Here is a 25853-nt window from a genome sequence, read left to right on the forward strand (position 1 = left end):
AGCTTATATCCATTATACTCCTCCTCTGCTCACAGTTCTAGGTTCCTTTCGCCCTCAGCTAGCACATCTGTTGGTCTTGGTAGCTTAGCTGGTGGCATGATGTAGACTCTCATCCTTGGGGGATCTCAGACTGGTTACCATTCGCTTCTCAGGCTGGGGCTGTGCACTTGTCCTTAGACCATCAAATTAGGAGAAAGGAGTACCAATAGATCAAGTATCAAGTGGATCGCCTGGCTGTTCCCATTGTGTAACAGCAGTCCTACTGCCTCCTAATGATCTGAGCCAATTACCTCTGCCAAGATATAGTGACTTTTCCTCTTGCCTGTTGTCCGTGGCATGACAAACCCGAAGAACCCAGGCAGCAGGCATATCATATAGTTTAATGGGACTCTTACTGTGTCTTCTAACAGAAGTGTTTCCCTTTGAGAATCAGCTCTTCTAAATTTGCAAAGCCCAGCATTATGTATTTCACACAGAGATCACTGGGAGTAATTGTAAATGAGGCTTTTGTTTCCGGACCCCACCGGGGACATATCTCCATATAAAGATCTTTGATTTAAAATGTATACTGTGTCCTAGGGGGCACCTGGGTGGCTCAGTCAGTTAGGTGTCTTGACTTTGGCTCAGGTCATGATCTCAGGGTTGTGAGATCGAGCCCCACGTCAGGCTTTGTGATGGGCATGGAGTATGCTTAAGATTCTCTCTCTCCTCCTCTGCCCGCCCCCCCTAAAAAATGTGTACTGTGTCCTAGAACAGAGTTTCTAATCTTGGCACTATTGACATTTGGGGCTGGATAATTCTTTATTTGGGTGTGTGGGGGAGGGGGAGAGGCTGTCCTGTGCATTGTAGGATGCATACCCCTAGCTCCTATTTACTAGATGCCTGTAGCACTACCTCTCCTTCTCCCTTCCTCCAGTTGCAAAAATGAAAAATGTCTCCAGATATTACCCAAAGCCCCCAAGGGGGCAAAACTATCCCCAGTTGAGAGCCAGTATCCAAAAAGATGGTGCCCCATTCTCATAGAGTATCACCTCCTAGCTGGTGTTTCCGCTGTGCCTTCAAAGGGGCATTTCACTGTTCAGTTAGCTTCTGGGTCCCGTAGCATGTGATGCGCTCATTCTTGCACCTCTATTCCTGTAAAGTAGGTCCCTTGGTATGACATGGTAGATAGCATATGAGATTGTATGCTGATGAATCAGACACTCTGTAAGCCTTCATTTGGTGCTCTTGGCTAAAGCCCTGTAGGCAGGAAAGGCAAACTCATAACCAGAATATGTATCTATTCCTGTCAAAGTGAATTTCTACTTCTTCCAAGATGGAAAGGGCCCAAAATATTCAACTTGCCACCAACGGGCTTACTGATCTCCTCAGTGGGTGATGCCATCCTGGGGACTTAGCATTGGCCTCTATTACTGCTAGGCTGAACATTCCACAGTGGCAGTAACTAGATCAGCCTTGGTAAATGGGAACCCATGCTATAGGGCCTGTACATAACTTCCATCCACCCCTGCCATCCTAGTTACTTCATCCATGCATTCATCGTACTGGCACTGGGGTAACCAATGACAAAAGCTGGCTGATGTCAATGGGCTGAGTCATTTTATTTACTTGATGGTTTAGTGCCCCTTCCATGGTGGATATTCACTGGTGGGCACCAACAAGTCATACAAGATCTTCACACTTTGTGCCCATTCTCCTATGTCCATTCACGGGCCACTACCCCAGACCTCCTTGTCCGTGATCTTCCAGTCTTGCCCCTTCCGGTTGGCACTATCATTACCCACTGCCCCTGAGTCCATAAATATTCTATCCTTGAATCTCTTTTCTTTCCACATAAAGTGGGTGACCAGGGCTCTGCCCATTGGGAGGATTTTCCCTCACCACTGTCTTTCAGCGTAGCCACTGTCCATTTCAGCTTGTTCCCACACTGCGTCAACCCATCCGTAAACTAAGGTAGGGCTTTTCCCTCCTATTTCCTTGTCGTAAGGAATCCCTCATACAGGCTGGGCGTGAGCAGAGGGGAGGCACAAGCGCACCGGTGGTACATGGCCTGGGAGCCTGGGATACTGCACTGCAGCTTGCTTGTGCCCTCCATTTCTGCGCATGCTCGACCTCACATGTAGTCCTTCCATCTTAGGATGGATTGTTACTGGGCCTGCCTAACCTCATGACTCGGTGGATCTCAGAACTCAGTTTTGGTGAAAGGATGAAGTTTTAGGACCTGCCTGAAAAACCAGCAGCAGCAGGGGGAGTATGGGCCCACAGAGAAGGTTTGAAGGGGCACAAAGTGGAGGTGAAGGGAGAATTAAGAGATTTTCTCTACTACTGTTTTAATTTTCTCTACTGTTTTAATTCTGTTAAATCCTACTCCATCGGTGTAACACTTTCTGTGAGCCAGGCACTGTACGAAGTTCTTCACAGGAACTGTTATGAATTATTAAATTAATCCATGCAACATATGAAGTGGGCACTATTATTATTCTTCACATTGTTATTATTCCCATTTTACAGAGGAAACTGGGACTAAGGGGGGGTTAAAGAGCACAGAGGTGGTAAGTAAAGTCTGACTCCCAGGATGGTCTGACTCCAAGGCCTAATCTTTAAATCTCCACACTATCAGCCACTCTCTTCACGCCAGCTGCCTTGAGATAGAATGAGGAAAGTGGGTGCGTGTGTGCATGTGCGAGCACATTCTTGTGTGTGTGTGTGTGTGTGTGTGTGTGTGTGTGTGTGTGTATGGCAGGCAGGGGAGACTTTTCTAGCTCTGGCTGTGCTCCGCTATGCTGAAGAGCTTCAGGATTTTTACTAGTTCATCCATCCCTTCATCCAACAAACATTCAATGAATACCTAGTTACTATAGAATAATAAGGAGTGGAGCAGATATCTTGCCACCATACCCCTGCTACTGTACCCTTAGGGAAGGTTCTCCTATACGGGGAGGGTTGCTGCTCAGGACAAGAGTAGAAAAGGGAGGACGTCTATAGGGAAGGTTGTACTCATTGGCCCAGATAGCTCTGAGGGCTGGATGAGGTATAAGATGACTTGGCTATTTGGCCCAAAGATGCAAACTGCTTTCCTCTGCTTTAAGAGCTGCCCCTGATGGGTCTGGTCAGAAGTGTTGATGGTCTGGTCCTCAGAGTTCCTTTAGTTACAGCCTATGTGTCATCTTCTTTTTCTTGGGGATCTCAGTCCTGATGTTGCAGCAGCACCCTCTCCCAATGCATCATTAGAGTGATTGATTACTTCCTGTCCCATGGGCCCAAGTTTCTACCTATTAAGTAACCACCTATCTGCTTTCCCCCTGCGTGCATTTTGGAGCCTCAGTCTTACCCTGGCCCAGGGTTTTGTTGTTGTTTTTTTTTTCACTCAGCCTGGAAATATTAACTACCAAAATAATAATAATTTACATTTAGTAAGCACGTACTGTGTGCCAGGCCTTGTGCCAAAAGTTCTACGGATGACTTCATTTAATTCTGCATCAACCCTATAATGGAGGTCCAGACCTACTGTTAGAAGTAGAGCAGGAGGTCAGCATGCAGAAGGGGCTCTTCTGGCCAGGATTGTGCTTCTCCTGGGCCTGTCCTGCACAGTCAGACCACTGCAGGACCAACCAACCGTGCACCTGGGCCCACCCGACACAATGCCTGGGCGCACTGGCCTCACCCAACACCCAGTATCCGCAGCTGAGCCCCCGTGGTGGAGCACACAGGGCTTTTGGCTGGGTTCCGCCTGCCCCTTCCCTTCCCTGAACAGGCATCTCTGCCAGGTCAGCTCCCCTTCCCTTGGCTTCCTTTGTGCTCTTCCTGGCCTTGGCTCATGCTGTTCCTTCTGCCCAGAATCCCTCTTTTCCTTTTTCTGCCTGGTAAAATCCTTATTTTTCAAGCCTTGCTTTAATGTCATCCTGACCTCCCTGCCCTCCCCTGTCAGAATTAATTGCTCCCTCCTTTTGTGTTGCTCAACAGCACTTACCACAGCGAACTGTAGTTACTTGTTTCGCCACTCAGCCTGGGGGGAAAGAGAGGCAGAGGCCCGTTTTGATTCACCTCCTGGTCTCCGGGGCTCAGGGGCCGCCCAGTAAGTGCTGAAGCCCATTGGGACTGGGGCAGGGGGCTGTGAAGCTTGACTGCGGACGCCCCTGGGATGGGACCTGGGTTCTCCCTGAATCCCTGCTGTCTTAACATCTTTCTCTCAGGCTGGCCCAAACCGGATTTCAGAGACTATGACAGGATCCCCCCTGAGCACGAATAGGTCTGTGCTCTCTCCCCTCCAGATGACTCCCCTTCTTCAGTGGCCAGCCAGCCTGCCTGCCTCCCTCCTGGCACCCCCTCTAGCCTGGTGCTCCCCACTCTCCCCATTTAGCGGCATCTGCGGATTTCATTAACTTGCTACTTAACCCCTCTCGCTCAGATCAGCCCTGAAGATGATAAATCAGGCCCAGGGCTCATCCCTGCAGCGGCTAGCCTCTCCACACCCCCCTCTAACGAGGCTCTGGCTGCCCCTATTCATCACTGGCTGCCCTCCCTTTCTCCTGCGGTTTCATTGCTCACACCCCCCACATCCCCACGCAGACGGTGTCAGTGGTGTTATAGCCCAGCCACTTTGGGGTGAATTCCGGACGTAGATTCAGGACAGACCCTGGATCTGGTGAGCTTCCTAGGCCAGACCGCCCTTGTCCCTGGGGGACTGTGGGCCTTGGCTTCCCTGGGCGGGGGAGGGGGGTTAGCCCAAAGGCAGCACCCAGGGGCTGCAGGAGAGAGAGGCCCTGGCCTGGAAAAGGACAGGAGGGCTAAGGGAGCAGAGGGCTCCCTTCCTAGCTATAGGACTGCCGAGGCGGGAGGGGTGGCTAGAGTGGATGGACCTGCCTTCTCATTCCTTCCTTTCTTCCTCAAGACCTTCCACTCCTTCCCTGCCTAGATCTTCCCAAGAGCCCTCCTTTAAATGTCCTTCTCTGTGACGCGGCCAGTCTCGCAGGCCCCCACCTTCTCCTTGTGTCCTCATAGAGCATGGGTGGGAGGAGGACTGCTGTAGCAGTGACCATGGTGGGGTGTGCCGAGCAGCACCCGACTCTTCCTGGAGAGCTCCCCCACAGTGGCAAAGCTGCCCCTGCTCTGGGACTCCTTTCTCACCCTCATCTTTCTGGCTCTCCTTCCCCTTATTTCTTGAGGCTCCTCTGCTTAGCTCAACCTGTGACCCCTCTATCCTATCGCCACCTGTCACTGAGGCTGCCATTCTGCTCACCGGATGGATTGCCTGCGCCTCAGTGGAGTGCTAGAGCTGGCCAGCAGTGTGGTTTTTCTCGACTTAGGAAAACGGCCCCTTTCCCTCCCCCCTCCCCCCCAGCCGCTTCTCTTAAGCCCTGCCCAAATACCGTCTTTAATTTTCCTTTCTCCCTACAATTACCTTTCCCTCTCTCCCTCAGGCCCCAGATCTCTCTTCCTGACTTCTCTCTCCTTCCCTCCCCCATGCCTCCTCTCCTGTTCTCTTCTCCCATTTATAGGCATAGACTCCCTAAAAGGGACCACCCCAAATTTGTCAGGGACCTAGCCCTTTTGTAATTCTAATCAGGGTCCTTCTGGTTTTCTCTGCCTTTAGAGATCTCTCTGGGCCCCTTCCTATCACCTCATTGTGTCCCCTCCAAACCCCATTCTCACCGTCATTCCAGCCTTGCCAGGGGACAGTGTCCTGCCCACCCCCCGCCCCCAGTTCCCTTCCTACCCCTTTCCAGGCCCTGCCATGATCTCCTGTCCTCCTCTCCTTTGACATTCTTCTTCTGAAGGGGTCAAAGCCATTGGATGTTCACTCAGCAACCCCACCCCCCCACCACGTGTGTTTTTGTCAGGTGCTATTTCTACAATGTCTTCATTACCTCCTAATTGGCCAAATCTCTTTTCTTTATTTTTCTTGTTAAAGACAGATTTAAAGAACGACTTCAGTAGCTCAGCCATTTTCAGACCATCATTAATTTCCCGCCTTCTTATTTATTAATGGGGCAACTTCCTTGCTGGTATTTCTTGTTCCCTGGATATCTCTGTAAAAGCCTGCCTGGCTCATGCAGCCCCTGGGACCAGTGCTAACTCACTCTGACTTTGTGCTGCCCTCAGCTGCGCTGGCATTCCCTCCACAGCGCCCCCTGCTTTTGCAGCCCTCTTTGCTCAAGACCCCCCCGCCACGCCCCCTGGGTTTAGGCACAGAGCCTTCCCTCCTACACGTGGAGAGGACCAGAGAGGACCGAGACTCCCAGTTCTCTCCTCCACCCCTTCTCCCTTTCCACAGTGTTCCAGGTTCTACTCTAAGCCAAACAAATGCATGCATGCTGTCTCATTGACTCCTCAAGATCTTAAGGACAAAAGAACAGACTAAAGCTCAGGGAGCAGTGCTGACTCCTGCAGGGTCACTTTGCTTCAAAGGGGTAGGGCCAGGATGTGAACCCAGTTTTACCTGGCCCCACGGCTAGGGCTTTTCCTCTTTGCCAGCCCACCTCACCGAAGCCCGCAGAGAAAGGTCATGTTTAGGGTAAGTGGTGATCCAGAGGGAAATCCCGGGACCAGTGAGAAGGCTGCAGCACAGTGGGAAATAGAAGGCAGCGGCCCGAGGATTAGCAGGGCTGCAGGCAGCGGGCAGTATTGGGTGAGCAGTCTCCTTCTTTAGGCCCTGCCCTCTCTGCGTTCCACTTTCTTATCCTCCCATGCCAGTTAGCTGAAGGACTCGTGTTCTAATGGGGACATTACCAACACGTGGGAGCAGCTATCTGGGGACTCTTTCTATTACTCTGAAGGCTGGGTCTGTGCCCTTGCTCTTTTTGAGGTTTGATTCTAGTTCTCCAGGAGCCTCAGCTCTTCTCCCCAGGTGAGGGGGTTGGTTCTGCTGCTGCCCACCAACCTCTGCCCATGCACGGGGGTAGGTGAGAATCAGTACACACTGGGCTCCTTGGGCAGACAGCTACCACCCTAGAACCCAGGCCCCAGGTCTAGGCATATGCTGACTCCACCAATGGCTCCTAAACCTTCTTGAATATGAGAGATGGGGACTTCCGGTATGGTCTTGTTAAGATCTTTCCATAATCAGGAATATTCCTATTATCCCCTAGGCTCTGAGGCCAGACTCCAGGTGAAGCCCTAGCATGCCCAGAGCCCAGCTGTAGCTGCTTCCACATTGCCAGCGAGAGATGAGATGGGGAGGAGGATGGTGATCCCAAGTCAGGGTGCAGGCCTTGACGTCCCGTGGCTGCCACTAAATGCCAAGTCATTGCTCTTCTCTTTGGAAAAGAAAGCTCTGGGCAGGCCCATAGCAGGATCCAGGGAAGGAAAGGGAGAGAGAGAAGTCCGGGCAGAATCATCCTGTCCGACCTGGGGCCTCAACTAGCCCTCGGGCAGTAGTTATGGGAACCACAGCAGTGCAGGGGGGGAGTCCCCTGAGGCCAAGCCCTGGGAGCCATGTTTTTACACTAAAAGACCTTGTTTCTTGTCTCCTCCTGGTCATAACCCTGCTTAATAGAGACATTAAGATGAATGATTGAAGCTGCCTCTTTCCCTACAGCCAGAAGGAGGGGCCGCCTGGGTGACCCTGGACAGAGGGGACACCGTGTGGGATGGGGTTGGGGTAGGAGGGCATCCACAAAGCACCCCTCCCCAACACAGAGCCTTGGCTTTTGTAGGCTGAAACCTGTCCCAGAAGTGCCCCCCAAAGGCTGCCTCATCCAGCAGCGCTAATCTGCACTGACCTCCAAGGCTGCCTCTGCCTCCCCAACATTAGCAAGGGGCCGATGCCGGTAGGAAAAACCATCACAGGTGGATAAGGGATGACAGGGACTTTTGTTTATACAGACTTCCGAAAGGGCTTTGATAAGCTTCTAGACACACAGGTTTTCATATTTATAAAAACAATGGCAGGGGAGTCTGGGTGGCTCAGTCGTTAAGCGTCTGCCTTCGGCTCAGGTCATGATCTCAGGGTCCTGGGATGGAGCCCCGCATCGGGCTCCCTGCTCCGTGGGAAGCCTGCTTCTCCCTCTCTCACTCCCCCTGCTTGTGTTCCCTCTCTCGCTGTGTCTCTCTCTGTCAAATAAATAAAAAATCTTTAAAAAAAAAATGGCTAACAGTTATTAGGTGTTCTCTGCAGGTTTCAGGGGCTGTGTTTTATATGCATTGTCATACCGAATCTCACAACAACCTCGTGATACAGAAAGAATTATCCCCAATTTACGGATGAGAAGACTGAAGCTTAGAGATGTTAAGCCACTTGCCCAAGGTCACCCAGCTAATAAGCAGTAGGGTTGAGCTATGAATCCAGACGGTCTGACTTCAGAGGCTGGGCTGGGAACCACTGTCCTCATACACCGCCTCCAGTCTTAAAAACTATCATAGTCTGGGATTGGGAGGCGGGCCGGGAGGATTGGGGTTTTTGTATCAGATAGGGAATTGATTTAGAGGTCAGAGACAACTGTTAGGGATAAACAGGCTCATCTCTGGATGGGGCTGCAGAAGCGGAGGGAGCCCCAGGGAGCACCACTGAGACAGGCCTCATTTACCATGTTTATGACAGGTCTGGCAGAGGCCAGCTCAGGGAAAGCTGCCCCTTCAGAGATGATGCCGAACACTTTTGGGCAGGAAAATGTCTTGCTTTTTGTTTTTCTGCAGCCTCCCCCCCCCGGCCCCCTCCCCCCATCCCTTGCACCTAGTCCTACACCGGGCGGGCATGGAGCAAATAAATATTCAATAAACAGCTTCTAAAAGATAGAAGCTACTTAAAAGTGAAGAGCCACAGCAGCCTTGGGCCATTTTCAGTGGAAAGGAGAATGCTCTGTGCTTGCAGATATAAGTGGATGCGGTTGGGAAAGGTGGGAAGGTGGGCCAGAGGGATGGCTACTCCGTGTGTGGCCTGAGGGCCAGCATCATCAGCATCACTGAGGAATTTGTTAGAAATGCAAAATCTGAGGCCTTTCCCAGACCCCATTATCACAGTTTGCATTTTAACAAGATTCCCAAGTGGCTGGAATGCACGCTCAAGTTTGAGGAGCAATGATCTAATAGAGAACAGACCTAGACACTGCTCTGCTTTAAACCCTTTGGTGGCTCTCTATTGCCCTCAAACTCAAGCCCAAACCCATTAAGAAGGCTTACTTTAAGACTAGGCATGATCTAACTCTTGCCTACTTCAGACTCCTCTTTCACCAGTCTCTGTCACACCTTCTGCTCCAATAGCACTGAGTTTCTTCCCATCCACATGGGAGCCATTTCTTTGCCTCATGGCTTTGCTCATGTTATTCCTTTTGCCTGGAATGCCCTCTCCTCTTCACTATTCCCCACCCCCCCACCCCCGGGCCTGGGAAATTCCTACTCAAAAAAGACTTGACTTCAATGCTAATCTTTCCAGCTGTGATCAGTGCCTCCTCTTCAAACTTTCACTGCAATTGGTCTGTCTCTCTCTTTTTTTTAAGATTTCATTTATTAGAGAGAATGAGAGAGAGAGAGCACATGAGAGGGGGGAGGGTCAGAGGGAGAAGCAGACTCCCTGCCGAGCAGGGAGCCCGATGCGGGACTCGATCCTGGGACTCCAGGATCATGACCTGAGCCGAAGGCAGTCGCTTAACCAACTGAGCCACCCAGGCGCCCTGGTCTGTTTCTTTGATCACAGTTATGACTCTGAGTGACACATTTCTTTACCAGTGTCTCCCTCATTTCTGTAAGCTCTATGAGGGCAGAAATGTGTCCATTGTTCATGATCTTGTCCTGTGCTTTCAAGGAGCCTAGCGCAAAGCAGGTATTCAAAGAATGTTGTTGAAAAAAAAAAAAGAATGTTGTTGAATCTTGAAAAAGTATACACTTTGAGAAGGATGGGCTCAAGCTCTTAGTTCAGCTGGGGTTGCTGGAGGAGATGCCCTGAAGGCTTGGGATGCCTCCTAAAAGCCCTATAGCATTCTCAGGTCCTGGGGGATGTCGTCAGGCAGTGCCTACAGACTAAGAATGCTGAGGTGTGCCTGGCTGGCTCAGTCGGTAAAGCATGTGACTGATTGTCCATCTCAGGGTTGTGAGTTCAAGCCCCACATTGGATTTTACTTAAAAAAAAAAGAAGAAGAAAAATGCTGAGCAAGCCCCCGCCCTGTGGATTAGTGAGTGCCACACTGGGCAGGACACATAGATGGAGCTTGGGGGCTGAGAAGAGAGAAAGGAACAATCACTCAGGAATCAGGAAATCCTTCCTGGGTCAGGGCACATTTCTCAGGGGGTTCGATGGTAGAGATGGAATGCGGAAGGTACTCCTAGTTGAGAGAACACCACCAGCAAAGAAAGTCTTGGAGGCAGAGAAGTGCAAAGCATCTTGATGAGTAATAATTAGTCCTTTTGGCCTGGAAGAGAAGGGGAGGTAAAGAACTACTAGGAAATAAGGCTGGAAGTGTAGGTTGAAGCCTGAGTGTAAAGCACCTGAAGGCCAAGTCAAGATCAGGAAGGAAGAACTATGAAATCACAAGGGGTCCAGCGGAAGGATGAGGCTGTATTTGTCTGGGAAGGCCAAGGAAAGTGGCAGGCAGTACAAGTTTATTCACTGAATCCTGGGGGGAATATGCAGTGTAACGGGGGTCCTAGTGGGTTGGGGCTGATACTGGGCTACTTCCACTATGGGGAATTAAGCAACATCTTCTGACCCAAACATCTAGTTGAATCTACTGTTTTACATGGAGCTACAAAGCCAAACAAATACATTTGAACCAAGCCTGACATTTACATTTCAACCAACCATAACTGGATCAGGTATACACCAGCATGATTACAGTGGTGGTGTGTGGACAACCCAATGGATCCCAGATTGCTGGAAGGGCTAGCAGAGCTTGAGAGAGAGAGGCCTAATGATAGAGGAGGGAGGAGGCTGGCAGATGAGCCAGTTTACACAGTAAGACTAATGGTTGAAGAGGACCATGGCTCTGGTTCAGTATGATGGTTCTTACATAAACTCACCCAATCCTGGTTACTCTCACGGTAGTAGGTTTGCAGAATGAGACGAAAAAGGAATAGTTGAATAAGTGGAAAGAGCTGTTTCTGCAACACTTTAGAGCTCAAACACCCTGAGCAGGGCTTCACATCCTTCTAGCTGAGTGTAATAAGGAGGGATTCTTCTTACTTTGTGAAAGACTGCTGTGCTCTCACACTGTCATGGTATCATGAGAATTGAGCACATCAGGCAGAGGCATTCAAGGCCAGCATCTATGGTGAACTTAGCGACAGAAGCCAGGGGAGCACACAGTAGCTTAGATGGATCCATGGGTACAACTGAGGCTTTTTAAAGAAACATTGCTGGGGACTGGTATTTCCACAGGAGCAGGTGGGGGCCTAGCATTAGCAAGCCTGGTGTATGAATGTTAACATAAACTCATTGGTACCGCCAGCTGGAATAGCCTTGCAACAGACAAACTACAAGGCAGTCTAGGGAATAGAAACAGAGCCACCAGGAGGCAGCAGTTTGTGAGTGGGTTTGGAAAAACTGAGGGAGCATGGCCCGGAGGAGCGGAGACATCAGCACCACTCCAAAGGGTCCAGGGCGAATGCTGGCATCTGACCAGTGATGGGAAGCTCTAGCAGGTAACAGGAGAGAGCTGAACTTGAAGCTGAGATGGGAACAGGCAAAAGGTGGAAGTACTGGTGGCTGATGACCAACCTCAAGAAAAACCTGCTGAAGGAAACTGGACTCACTGAGCACCTACTTTACGTTGGGTGGGTACTGTGGTAGGTGCTTTCTTTGCTTTATTGGTTATGCAGGTATTATCTCCCTTTCATAGTGGAGGAAACAGGCCAAGATAAGGTGACTTTGCTTATTCATCAAATATACACACTTGGAATATAAAGACGATTAAAACACAGTCCTCTTCTTTGAGGACCACAGAATATTGTGGGTGAGAGATACAGAGGCAGACAAGGGCAGACATAAGCACGAGGTACAGTGACACTACAAAGAGGTTCTCCAAGTCACAGAGTCAGTAAGTATCAGGGCCAGGATCCAATTCCTTGATCGTCTGGATCCAAACCTTAGCACCTGCCACTGCTCTAGCCACATGGCAACAGTTGTCGACTTAGAGTCCAAGTTCTGAGGAAGGGCGGTAGGCCATGCTGCTGGCAGGGAATTTGTAAGAACAAGAGGAAGACATTGGGAATTGGGATGGGACATGTTCAGGTGACCCAGCAGCAGCTCAGGTCCAGAAGAAGAGGTGACGGTGGCCTCAGGGTTACCAGGTCATGGAGGCCCTCCAAGCGCAGGACTGATTCCAGCACCTAGAAGTGGCAGTGTGCGGTTCTAGGTATGGGAGCCACTGGAGGCAGGAAACCAGGCTGGTTCTTAGAGAGGCAGATTGGGACCAGAGAATGGGGGAGGGGGGGTCTCAAAAATCAAGTTGGGATTGAGAGGAGAGGCCATATTGGGAGTGGCCATGGGGAAATGGGAAAGAAATCGGACAATTTGGGGGCTGGAAGGGAAACTTGACCAGTTTCCTTTTTGCTTCTGTTGAGTTCAATAGATCCTGACAGGATTGTCTCTCTTTTTGAAAACAACTCTTTTACTTTAAAAACTTGTCTTTTCCCTCCCCTCTGAGCACCAGATCCAGAAGAGGCCTGAGGCCCCAATCTTTTCTAGGGATGCTTTACCTCTGACTAGAGTGGCTGGAGAGCCCAAGCCAAGCTTCCATAGTTGGGGTGGGGCTGTGAGCCACACCTCTGGGCCATGTGAATCCCCACGCTCTCTGGACAGTGAGCAAGGCAGGGATAAGTCTGAGGACAAATGATAGGAGGCTAGGACAGAGAAGGCAGAGTGGAACAGCTTGGGGAAGAGAGCCTCCCTGGGCAGGTGGCTCCATTTGATTTCCGATTTAAAGGGGAGGCTTAGATGGCCAAGAAGAAAAAGGCTAATAAGAAAAATGTTAAACTGCAGTGTGTGTGTCCCCAGGGACTTCCTGTTGCCATGACTGACCTCCCGGAGAGCGCCATTCGTTCCCGAGCATGGCAGCTTTATAGGCACTTGTAGGCCTGCAAAGAACACCAATTTGCTGCTGCAGTTTGTTTTGATAACTGAAACTTTCAATAAATCTATATTAAAATCAAAGGGAAAATTAACTAGGCCCCAGTGAGGGGCACGGAGATAAGGGAGCACATTACCACCCTGGCCTCAGCCACCCCACATCCATCTCTTAGTTCAGATTCAGGTCACCAGGGAGATGAATGGCTCAGGCTCTTGGGGAACAGCCCTGGGGAAAGCAGGGCAGAGAAGGCATGGCCAGGTCTGGCTCCCACTGCTCCTGCAGCGGAGACCGTGGGGGGCAGGGTGTGGGGCGTGACAAGGGGGGGTGGTGGTGGTCATGGTGGGAAGAGGAGTTGGACAGAGGCATGGGGGAGGGGTGAGAATAATAGTAATAACAGCCAATATTTACTGAACTCTTTATGCTGGATGCTATGCTAAGCATGTTTGTATTTAATTCTAATAAGTAGATACTAGTATTATCTCCACTCCAGAGAGGAAGAAACAGAGCCTCAGAAAGGTATGTGGCTTGCCTAAGGTCACAGATGGAGTCAGGACCCCAACCTGAACAGGCTGTCTCTGAGCTCACACTCCTCTTAAGTGCACGATGCTGTCTTACGTAGCTTACAGGGACTGTGAACGGCAGAAGCAATTTTCCCAGTTCTTAGATAAAATGGTTTTAGACCCAGTCTGGGTTCTCTCAGCTGTGCCAAGTTTGGCGGCTGTCATGCCTGCACTGTCCTTGGGTCCTGGATTCTCTGCCCTTCCACTGCTGGTTAAGGTCCCAGCTTTGCTGGCCATCTTGCTGTTTTCCCTTGTGGTTTCAGAGGGCAGCAGAACCAACTTGGGCCTCTCTTTAATTCCTGCTGTGTTCACTTTAGCTCAGTCATTTAATCCACCAGCCAGGAAGCTGCCCGAGGTTTATCTGTGTCTGTGTACTGGATTCAGTTCATCTGCCTCCAAAGATTCACTTGCCCCAACTGTACCCTCACCCCGGGCCTTGGCCACTTGTTTTTTGGACAGCCCAGCTGCCATTACTGTCATTTCATTACTAACACATCTGGTTGTTTTAGCCTCCTCAGGAGAGTTTTGACAGAGCCCCCAATGTGCCCACTGTGGTGGGATTGCAATGGGCCTAATTTGACCAAACCAGGGGCTATGACTCCTCTCATCATTTCTAGTCTCAGATGAACCACTGTGCTTTAGGGTGTGGGATCTGGCATCCCCTGTGGCTACCGGAGTGGTGGGGTAATACAACCTCCCTTTCCCCTTACAAAGTGATGGTTCTACATGGCTTCAATGACTAGTTGTGTTTGAAGCTCCAGGCAACTTTATAATACACAACCTTATATTTTCTTCCTTTTCTTCTTTGCCTCACTTCCCTTTGCCTCCTCAACTCTTGCCGCCCTGGGATTATATTTCCCAGTGAAATTTTACCACATAAGCTTTACCTCAGGCTCTGTTTTCTGGGAAATAAGAAAACAGGGAATCACCACAGAGCCAAAGGCTTGAGGGAGCCAAATGTTGGGTTAGGCAGCAGTGTAAGGCACCGAGAATATACTGATCTCTTAAACTGTTCTATTATTTGAATACATTTGGCCTGGTCTTTGTCCAAAAAGAGCTTATATATAATACAGTCCGGTGAGGTCCTGGAAGCTATAGGGGTGAGCTCTAGAGCACCAAGGAGGAAAGAGCACATTCTGGGGAAGTTAAGGGCACCGTGGAAGGCTCCATGGAGGATATTGGTGCTAGGCCTTAAAGGAAGCCTCCAATCCAGACAGTGTAGGTTGACTTCATTCTTACAGCCAAGAAGATTGGTTGTACCCTATTCTTACACCAGACTCAGGACATACGAAAGCCAGGGACAGGAGAGACCATCTCAGAGCCTCTCATTTGTCTAATTTTTTTTTTTTTAAGATTTTATTATTTATTTATTTGACAGAGAGACAGTGAGAGAGGGAACACAAGCAGGGGGAGTGGGAGAGGGAGAAGCAGGCTTCCCATGGAGCAGGGAGCCCGATGTGGGGCTCAATCCCAGGACCCGGGGATCATGACCTGAGCCGAAGGCAGACGCTTAACGACTGAGCCACCCAGGTGCCCCTCATTTGTCTAACTTAATTTATCTATTTACTTGTTTGTTTATTGTCTGTTCTGCATCTACCTTCCCCTCCCCAATATAAAGTCTTCTCAAGGATACAGGTTTTGTGTGCCTTATTCACCAATGAATCTTAGCATCAAAAACAGTTGCCGACATCTAGCAGAGGCACTATAAATGTATGTTGACTGACTAATCAACTGGGATTAATGTCTAGATGACATTAACGGGAGGAGGAAGACCCAATTCCAGCCCCAAGAATCAGATAGGAAGATGTGCCTCCACTTTACTGACTTAGGGTTAAGTGACATCTGTCCCTGCTGATGTTTATTTCCTCATTTGTCCACAAACATATACCAGATTCCTGCTTTATTTGTGGAACTGTGCTGGGTATTACTGATATACCATGAACAATACAGAAATAATGCTTACCTTAAATGAATTTACAGCCCTGGGGGAGAGACAACAAGGAAATAGACAATTATAAAACAATGCAATAAATTCTGTAGGTGCAGAGTAGAATCACCTAGTCCATTATGCGGGATTAAGGAAGACATTCCCTAATATGGGTATTACCAGGCATTCCCAGCTCAGGCAGGAACCAGTATGTTAAGGTCAGATCTCACAGAAATGGTGGGCCCAGAAATGACATCATCTTCTTATGTGAAAATATGCAAACGGCAGACAGAGGCTTGGTGACCAAAGCTGGGCCCAGAAGATGGTTCCTGGCTCACTGGGAAGCTGTCAAAGCCATCACTGATTTGGCCAAGGCCAGGGTTTCCCACCTCAGAACGTGTTATCCATGACTTCCCAAAGAGCCACAAACCAGATGAAGAAACAAATCTCTGGCTTTAGGCAGACTTCTCTCCAGATGACAGAATAGACTGCGGTAGCTCCCTATAGTTGAGGCCAGAATCCTTTCAACTCTGACGTTCCCTCTGGAGCCAACCCAAACAAGTCAGTTCCCTCTTCTGTAGGAATGCCCTTCAGAAATCTAAGAATTTTCTTCTTAGCCTAAAATCTGCCTCCTTTCAGCTCTCCCCAGGCCCACCTCTGAGGGTGGATGATAATAATGACTTGTTGAAGGAACAAATCATGAGGAGAAGTTATCTAAATATAACACGTCATGTTATGAGCCTATACTCACCTTGTGAGTATATTGGGAGGTGGGAAAACGGAAGTGGGGGACCTGAGTCGCTCTAGGCCTTAAAAAGTTTTCGTTATTTAAAATATTCCTTTCCCAGTTCGGAAGGGAGCTCCCCCTTCACTTTCTTCTGAGTACGTGCCACCTCAAAACTACAAGTCCCATAAGGCCAGCAGAAGGGAGTCACCATCTTGACACACCTTAGCGCGCATGTCGGCGGGAGAGCGAGCATTTGGGGAGAAGAAGCCCCGCCCCCCTGCAGCCCATTGGTCGGAGAAGCAAGCGGCGGGCTCAGCGGTTGGCCACCGAGCCCGCCCGTCAGTCGCGTCGGCCGGGGTCAGAGTGCGCGGAGGTGAGTCGGTGTGTTGTGGACTCGTGGTGCTGGCTGCCGCTGTTGAGGCGGCCGGGAACGGGCGGTGGGGAGCGGGCGGAGCTGGCCTTGCCTCTGCTTGGCCGGCGCCGCAGTCGGCGCGGGCCGCGCCCGCCGCCGTAAACTGCCCTGAGCGCCTGCTGAGGCCGAGGGAGACGTCGGGGCCTGCACCTGGAGGGAGCCTGCCGCGCTGGCCCCGAGGAGGGGGCGTTGCCATGGCGACAGCCTCTCCCGCCGCTGACGGGGGGCGGGGGCGGCCCTGGGAAGGAGGGCTGGTCTCCTGGCCCCCTGCCCCTCCCCTTACTCTCCCCTGGACTTGGATGGGCCCGAGTTGGGGGCAACACCCTGGGGTGGGTGATGCGGAGAGGCCCCCAGATTGGGCCCTGGTTAATGCATGCGGGGTGAGGGTCGCGGCGCGCAGTTTGTGCAGTCTGGGGTGCTAGCTCATGTGCTCACCCTGGATGCATGATCTACTGAGTAACGTTCTGGCAAAGAGGGAGCGGGCAGGGCTTTGCCAGACCGACTGGGTGGGGTGATTAAGGGTGCTGACTTTTTACTTGGGATTATACTAGGTAAGAGGAAGAGAGGTTTGAGCACAGTGGATAGAAACTCAGCAAAGAGGTAGTAGATGGAATAACCCCATTCTTCCCTCTCCAGCACACACACGAGGTTAGCACTTTAACTCTTTGTAAATCTGTAGCAGTGGTAGTAGTGATGGTGGAAGGAGTGAATAACGGGCCTAACCTAGCTAGCTTTCTGTTTGCTTTTCCTGCAAATGTTCCAGCAACAGGTGTTCTCTTAAAACAAAAAAGCATGAACTTGGATTGAGGTGTGACTGCGAGTTCTTGCATAATGTAACTTCTCCTGGTTGACTTGGAAGATGCTGCATGTGGCTCCTTCCTGGGGGGTTGAATTCTGCCCTTAGGGTTGGATTTTGCAAACTGATAATGCCCATCGTTGTCTCTGCTATAGGTCTCTGGCCACCTCTATGGGATTAGCTCTTATCAGACATTTTATCATACTCCGAGCTGAAGGGCAAAAAACCACGAATCCCATTGGCTGAAGACTGTACACTCTATTTGAACTATAGTAGGTTGTGATTGGCTGAATGATTTTTGATTGTAGAGTTTCTACCAGAAATTGGCTTCATCAAATTCTGCTTTATTCTGACTTTATCATACATGGCATGCCTTGTTTTAGTGGGTTCGTTCCTGGAGCTTAAGTATATTATACCTGAATCCCCCACCATTTAAAAGCCAATTTATAAACAGGGACTTGGAGTGTGACTCCACTAATGTGTGTGTCTGTGATCTTGGTTAGAAACCCACTTGGCTGCCTTTCGTCAGAGAGGTAGGGTGTGGGGGAAGGGAGCTGCCGGGAAGTGATTGATAAGGTTTCCTTTATGGATTCTGTGGTGCTTCACTGGAGCTCAGAGCACTTTGGCAACTTAAGCACTCCAAATTAAAAGCTCATTAACAATTCCTGCCCAAAGATCCTGTAAATAATCAGCTAGCTAGGTCCTAGAGCTTGGCTGAGAGCTCTTCTTCCAACTTGAAATTTCCAAATAAAAGTGCCTTTATTCCCTTTCATTTTGAAAAGTGTTTTCTTGGTGGTGGGGTAAGTCTGTGAGTGGTCTTTCCCAGGGGATCTGAGTAGCATAAAGTCTTAAATGTGTAGAGTGGTAGACAGGAATAGATTGGTTCCAAACCTAAGTGTTTCTCTGTGCAAAGGACATTGCTAGCTTACAAGAGCACCTCTGCAACTTCTAGTCTTTTGGAAAATCTGAATTAGGTGATAAATATGATAGGTGTCCATTAATGATTTGACTTAGGGTTTGGTTACACTTTGACTTTCTTAGGACTTGAGATAGACCTGGAAGTATACTGCAAGTGTTTAATGGTCTATTTGGCCATTTGTAGTATGGCCTGTGGGTTTGTGGCAACCAGCCCCTCCCCCAATCCTGGTCTCAGTTCCTGAGTTCTGAATATTGTCAGCCTTACCAGTGTCTCCTCCTTGACTAAACTAGGATTCTGGTGTTATCCCGAGAGACACCATTTCATGGCCATCTTTCTTAGTCCAAGCTCAGATATTATAAATGTTTAGTGTTTCTAGGAGATAACCTCCTTAGGAAGAAAAGTATGCTACTAGAGAACATGAAATCCATCATTCCAAAAATATATAGTACTAGTAGCTTCTGAAAGCTCTGTTCAGGCATTGTTCTTCCACATAGATAACTTATCCCAAAGTAGTTTGAGTTCAGGAGTTTGAGGTTTGGTGTGGTCCTTAAATTGTTTCAAATAGCAGCAGTCCGGGATTTGATCCTTTATACTGAAATAGACTTGTTGCAGAGATGTGTATTTATCCACAGCATTGGGGCTTTCCAGCTCTCACAGAACCTTCAGCATCCCCAGCTGGCAGTCTTGGCATCTTCGAAGTAAGGAGAGGTGAGAATCTTGTTGCATGGTCAAGTTTGGCTCGACTTCTTTCTTATGAATATTTGGGTTTGGAGGGTGAGGGGGTGGTGGTTGGTGCAGATTGTATTTTTCTGTAGCTTTTTCCGATTAGACACCATGTGCTCAAAGACTACTGAATGGGGAGAATTAGAGGTGGGGTATCTATACTCTCAAGTTCTGTCGTGATTTCTCTGTGGGCATTGCATGAGCACCTACTTTAGGTTCAGGAAGGTTGAATAGAGCTGGAGTAGTCCTTCATCCTGAGAAATACACAGCTTAAGATAATAGGAAGGAACACATTGGTTTGGCTTTTGATAATGCATTTGACCAAGACCTTTGGGATCTTGGTTTGATTTGGGTTGGGAATCACTGTTGGGTGGATGGTGAATCCCAGCCTGTCTCCATTTTACAAGGATCAGGGCTGCCTGAAAAGGCAGACTCTGATGATTAATATCTAGGATCTCAGAGGCTGTTTAGTAACAAAGGGCCAGATACTTTGCTAGGACTGGAATTGCAGTGGTGAACAAGGCAGGTGCTGTCTCTGATGCCACAGGGCTTACACATTCAGGGGGGAGAGAGGTAGTAAAGAAGCAGTTCTGATACACTCTGGGAGTGCTAGAAGGTAAGTTTAGGTGTTTTAGGAGTACTCAGAAGGGTCTGCAACCCAGACTTGTAGGCTCCTCATCTAGAATTAAATGAAGACATGAAGGACCAAGTGTGAAGGTCAGAGTTTTGTTGAGTTTGAGAAACTGAAGTTCAGTGTGTTAAAACATAGTGTACTCAGTGGGCAGGGGATTGGAGAATATAGTGAGAAGCGAAGCAGGAAAAGTAAGCAGAGGCCAAGGCCTTATAAGCTCTTAGGATTAGGTTGGACTAGGTCTTTTTTCTGTAAAGGACCAGATAGTAACTATTTAGGCTTTGTGGGTCTCTGTCACAACTGTTCAACTCCATTCAACTCTGCTGTTACAGCATGAAGGCAGCCATAGTATGAAAATGAATGAGCATGGCTATGTTCTAGTAAAACTTTATAAAAACCAGTGGCAGCTGGATTTGGCCTGTGGAACATAGTTGCCAACACCTGGACCAGACTATCATAAGAGCAGTAAGAAGCCATTAAATGGTTTTAAGCTGTGGACTGATAATTAGATTTGTGTTTTAGAACATTTGTTTTAATTTCAGTGTTAAGAATGGACTGAAGGGGACAATACTGGAGGCAGAGACCAGTTAAGGAGCCTGCGACATTTGCATGGGTAGCATTTTATATTTAACCCTTTGAGGCAGTATTTTGACCCTTAAAAATTGAGCATAACTGAATTTTTGCATAATGTATATACTGGTTATGTTTATTAATTTCCTGGCCATCGACTAGAGCTTAAAGCATGTCTACCAAAGAATTTGTTGGTAATACCAGCTCCTGTTTTACATACTAGAAAAGATGTAGGAAGGGAAAGTAGGTGTAGAATGAATGAAAAGGTTTGGGGAACTCTTCTAATCAAGGAAGTAGAGAATAAATGGAGCCCTGGTAGGGATGTTGGCCTTAGGGCTCATAGCTTAATGTCAATTACTTTAAACTTTTTGAACTATACAAACAAAGAAGGACCCATTTTCCTAAGTTTTCCAGGGAATTGTCCTCATTCTGTTACGTGTCCTACTCAGTCAAACTTTCCTTGCTTGTAGCAACCTGATGACCTTTTTTCTGGCTTGGGGACTGTCTCCTGGTTCAGGTATGATGGTATATGCCAGGCACAGGAGCCAAAGTGTTGAGTGTCCAATAAATTGTCTTCCTCCTCCTGCAAGCCTACTTGCATTGCTGGAGGGAAGCCTGTAGGTTTCTGATAACTTACATTATGGTGTTTATGTGACCTCAGGCGAGTGACTTAGCTCTCTGAGCTTTACTTTCCCATCTGTAAAATGCAGATAATGGGACTTAAAGATAAGGGTTGATTAATGGATTTAATGAGATAATGTATGTAAAGCTCTTAGCGCAGGGGTTTAATAACTTTTGTTTACTAATAGTATTTTACACAGTTAATAATTTTTTTAAAAAAGCAGCCCACAATTGGGTGAGTTGGCCTTTGGCTTAGTATGTTTTGGGTCCTCACAGTTGTCATTATGGCCATATGATAGGAACATAACCACTGGTGGTGAGAGCCAGTAGACAGAAGGAAGTTATAATTAATGGAAGGGGCCACTCTTCATAATGGAAAATTTTCAGACATCAGGAGTCCAGAAAATCAGAACTTTCTTCAGGGTAGACCTTAGCCCCAATACCATCAGTGAAGTGAATTGAGTGAGCAGCTACCCGAAAGAAATTCACCAAAGTGTGACCAGTCATTTCTCCCAGTTGGTCAGGGTCATTTATTAGTGTTGCCACCCTTGTGGCCCTACATCTTCGTAAAGTCCTCTTGAATGTTTTTTTATTACTTTTTACCACCACTCTGGGAATGAGTCAGGTGGTCAGTATTACTGTCCCTGCTTACCCCTGTGAGGAAACTGAGGCCCACGAAGGTTAAGTGTGTTGCCTGAGGTCATGCTGTGAGGTACTGTCAGAGCTAGTGCAGATTTGCCTCCAGATGAAATTGTGTTAGTTTATTGCTGTGATTTCTCTTCCTTTGAGTGAGAGATGTGTAGTCATTGCAGAACTGCAGACTGATGCATGCTTTGTCCAAATGTGCTAGGAGTGATTTGGGTCCCACTTTATCCACTTGGTCCTGTTGGGTTTTAATTGATGACTGCTTGGACCAGGGAGGCAGATTCCCTTTGGGTCATTGTTTTTAGCCCCTCCTCCTTTGGGGACATTCTTGGGGGAGCCTTGGGTTACAAGAGATTGCTTTGATATGTTCAAAATTGTGCCTTGTGCCCCACAGCTACAGGTAAAATCAAAAGGCAGATAATTTATGGGAGTGTCAGAGCTGGCCGCTGGCACTTCAGGAGGCCATTAGTATGCCTGTTCAGACCCTCTGTGTCCTTGCAATTGATTCCTCTTTGCATGAGCTTGATTTGGGAAGCTGTAGATCTGTGGGTAGTGATTGGATGTGACAGTCCAAACACCGGTCCCTAAATTAATCCTTTTAATAGTATTCCAGCACCAAGGCAATGTGGTGTCTCTCTCTGTCTTTAACTGGGGAGGACAGAATGGGGTGGGCTAGGAAGGAGAGAGGAAAAAAAAGAAGCTTTGCTTGGTGCTTAGGGTCTGTTCTGTTCTAACATGTTCTGATTCCAGAGCAGTTGACATGAGGACTTCGGGCATATTCATTCAGCAAACATTGATTCACACTAACTTTGTACCTGGCCCTGTGCTGGGTGCTAGGAATACAGAAATGAATAAAATGTGGTCCTTGCCCTTAAGGATCTGTGTGAATCTCAGTGTTTCTCAGAGTTTTTAAACTCATGCGCTATTTAGGTGAAAAAATTAAACTGATGCTTTTCTTTAATGCTACTTGAAATTTTAAAATGCATTAAAGGGTCTGACAAAAAACAAGTCAAAGAAATTATGCCTTTTTTACACGCACACGCACACATACTTATACCTGCTGTCTTACAGCCTTCTCACCTAAGGCTCTGAAAATTATAGTAGGAAAAATAGATAAAAATTTTACAATATAGTGAGACAAAAAGTAGATGTACAATATAGTGAGACAAAAAGTTATGAAATAGGAATAGAGTGTGTTACTGGATCACACTTAAGCAATTAACTTTCTGATGGAGTATCAGAGAAAGCTACTAAAAGGGAATTTTGAGCTGCATTTTGAAGAAGGAGCTGGTGAAAATGGAAATAACATTCCAAGGCAGGGGGAGTAGCATTTGCCAAGGCACAGATTTGTAAAAGGAAACATCACATTTGGGGACCTGAGCAAGAGCTAGTCGTCACCCTGCCTCCTGCCAGTTTCTCTGCTCCTGTGGAATTGTGTTTGAGAAGAGGCTTTGAGTTTCTTGTGCTGCAGTTGTTTTCGTCCAAGGCACCTCTTCCTTCTTCTGCTTTTTGGTACCCAGGACTGCAATTTGTTTTTCTTGTTAAAATGTGATAAATGTATTATGAGAACAAATTTGGATGATTTGGACAGACTTGATCATTGCTTATGGTTGAGTTACTTTCAGTAAAAGGCAAAAGATTTATGCGTTTTGAAGAGAAACCGGAATATGGTTGAGTTACTTTTAAAGTCACCACCTTACCTCAAAGGAAAAACTGAAGTTGATATGTATTTTTAGCCCTTTGGTGGATAGGGGACTCAATCAAGTGGGGAATGTGGGCCCTCAAACATGAGAGAGGAGAACAGGGCCCCGAAGAACTGAGGACATCTGAGGCTTAGTTTTCTCATGTGTAAAATGGGATTATTGTTCCCCATTTTGCTTGAGAGTTAGGAGGATAAAATATGTGGATCACTAATACAGTACCTGGCTTATAATTGTGTTTCCCTCTCCTCTTTCTCATGCATTAACAACAGTAGCTCCCTTCTATTGAGTGCTTAAACTGTACAAAGTGCTTTATATACATTGTGTGGTTGACCTGAACCCCAAAGAGATAGGTATTATTATTATAGTTGTTATTATTAAGAAAATGTGGTAGAAGGGCTGGCTCAGTCGGTAGAGTATGCAACTCTTAATCTTGGGGTCATGAGTTCAAGCCCCATGTTGGGTGTGGAGCCTACTTAAAAAAAAAAAAAGAATGTGTGGTAGAGTCAGGATTTGAACCTAGACTTGTCTGATTCTAGTGTTTAAACATCTGGGCTGTGTTTCTATACCAGTTCCATCTTGGAAGCAGGGGAATGGCAGGTTCTTGGTATCTCTCCTCTGGGGTCAGATGCTGTCTACAAGTGTGAGAGGTACTTAAAGGGATAAGAGTACCATACTCTGCCCCTCCTTCATTTCTATCCTATTTATGGTGTGTTAGAAACAAACTTTTGTCCCCTCTCACGTGCGATGGGTGTCACAACTGACTTCTAGGACTTTGCAAAGAGATGTCTCCCAGCTTTGGCCCCTCGAAGGAATTTGCCCAAACTACTGCATGTAGTGTTAAGTTAGCAAACAGCAGGCCAATCACAGTCACTTCTTTTTAGGTGCTGCCTTGAGCTGCTGAGACGGCTAATTGAAGAGGAGAGTAAACCTCCTATGGCCTGCAATGTTGCCATCAGAATGTGGTGTTCCTGAAGGTCTTTAATGACTGTAGCTCTCCTGGTAATTTAGGGTTAGCAGCTGCTTCTGATGCTGAGAATGCTCTCCCTCGCCCCACCTTGGAGCAGAAGCAACTGTAGGTAGCTACAGGCCAAGGGAGTGACAGGTTGTAGAGAGGAGGAGAGTGTTTTGTTGAGGTGAGGACCCAGCTTTAGAGTTCCTGCTTCCATTCTACTTTGGGGCCATCAGGAAGTTGTGTAGAGGTTCCAGGGCATGTCAAGCTTTGTTCTGCCTCACCCTCTAGCTTTCAGCAGACTAGGCTGAACCCTCAGGCCCCCCGGCCTCCACTGTGAGACTACAGAGAAGCTTGGGAGGTGAGCGGTGAGGCCTGCTCCTTGTGTTGGGGCAGTGGTCTGAGACCCTGGTGTGGGAGTAAGGAACCCTGGGTTCTGTTGTTACTATGCTATGTGAGTCTTAGGCAGTCCTTTTCTCTTCCTGGGGCTCATTTTCCCTGGCAGGCTGTACTGTGTCTCCCCTTAGGTTTTCTTTCACCTTTGACAATCTGTGATTTTCACAGAAAGTACTCTGGCAGCAAGGTACATTCATTAGCTTGAAGATTATGACTTTTGAAGGCATGCAGTTTATTTAGATTTTTCCCAGGCTATTTTTAGCTGCCTAATACAGAGCCTATGACTGAGTGGTTCCAGACAGGTATTACTGTGCTCTCTGTTGATGCCTCTCTGACTCAGGTACCTGAGCCCTTGTAATACTGTCAGTCAGATTGGGACAGGGACTTGCCCTGGGACTGGGACCTGGGGAAGCTGCAGCTCTCTCAGGTGCTTCTAGTTGGCTAGACTCAGAGCCTGCCTCTGGTGCCTTACAGTTTCTCTGGAATGTGCTCCTGCCTCCCAGTCTGGTTTTTAATGGAATGGATAGAATCCAGGGATGGTACCAGCCTAAACCCTCCCCAGGGATTCCAAGTACAGTTGACCCTTGAGCAATATGGGTTTGAACTGCATAGATCGACTGACTTGTCGATTTTTTTCAATAAATACAGTACAGTACAATAAATACTTTCTTATGATTTTCTTGACGTTTTCTTTTCTCTACCTTTATTGTAGGAATACAGTATACAATACATATATAAGATATGTATTAATTGACTATGTTATTGGTAAGGCTTCCAGTCAACAGTACTATTAGTAGTTGTTTTTGGAGAGTCAAAAGTTATAGGCGGATTTGCCACTTTGTTGCGGGGGGCAGTCGGTGCCCCTAAGCTCTGTGTTGTTCAAGGGTCACCTGTATTTGCAGCTGGGGAGATGGGGTGGGAGTAGACCCCATATTTCATGATGGCCCTCTCCTTTCCTATCCCCCACGTTCCTGTGGCCTGTGGATGTGGATGTTAAAGGATGGCCCCCTCCCTTTGCTCTCTCTTCCCCCCTCAGTAATGGAAGGCTATAAAATGTCTATTTACCCAAGACACCAGAATGACTCCTCTGTGGTTCCACTAATCTGGTGATTTGGTGCTTCTCTGGTCTCTCAGGTAAATACAGATTGAGGCTTTTTATAAAGGCATATTATTTCCCTCATTAAATGTGTGTTTTGGCACATGCGTTATTTACCTGGCCGATGGTAATGGCTGCAGAGGACCATTGCTGTCTGTTGTGTAAATACTCTGCACAGAG

The 25853-nt window shown here is 48.0% G+C and overlaps 1 protein-coding gene across 11 annotated transcripts in view; it reads left to right on the forward strand.

Moving 5' to 3' along the window:
• The first annotated feature begins 16541 nt into the window (after nt 1–16541).
• Nucleotides 16542–25853, forward strand: part of ERI3 (ERI1 exoribonuclease family member 3) — a 126652-nt gene continuing 117340 nt past the window's right edge. For 3 of the 11 annotated variants that reach the window (XR_004922058.2, XM_036107522.2, XM_036107519.2), the window contains exons 1-2: nt 16848–16953; nt 18972–19047. Coding sequence is in view for 3 of the 11 variants with exons in the window: in XM_036107522.2 (XP_035963415.2) it covers nt 16924–16953; nt 18972–19047 (106 nt within the window). In the remaining 8 variants the exon portion in view is untranslated. Of the gene's footprint in view, nt 16586–16845; nt 16954–18971; nt 19048–25853 lie in introns of those variants that run through there. The other 8 variants (XM_036107524.2, XM_036107527.2, XM_036107526.2 and 5 more) reach the window with 8 other exon arrangements.

The sequence above is a fragment of the Halichoerus grypus genome, chromosome 5 (assembly GCF_964656455.1).
Source record: "Halichoerus grypus chromosome 5, mHalGry1.hap1.1, whole genome shotgun sequence".
NCBI lineage: Eukaryota > Metazoa > Chordata > Mammalia > Carnivora > Phocidae > Halichoerus > Halichoerus grypus.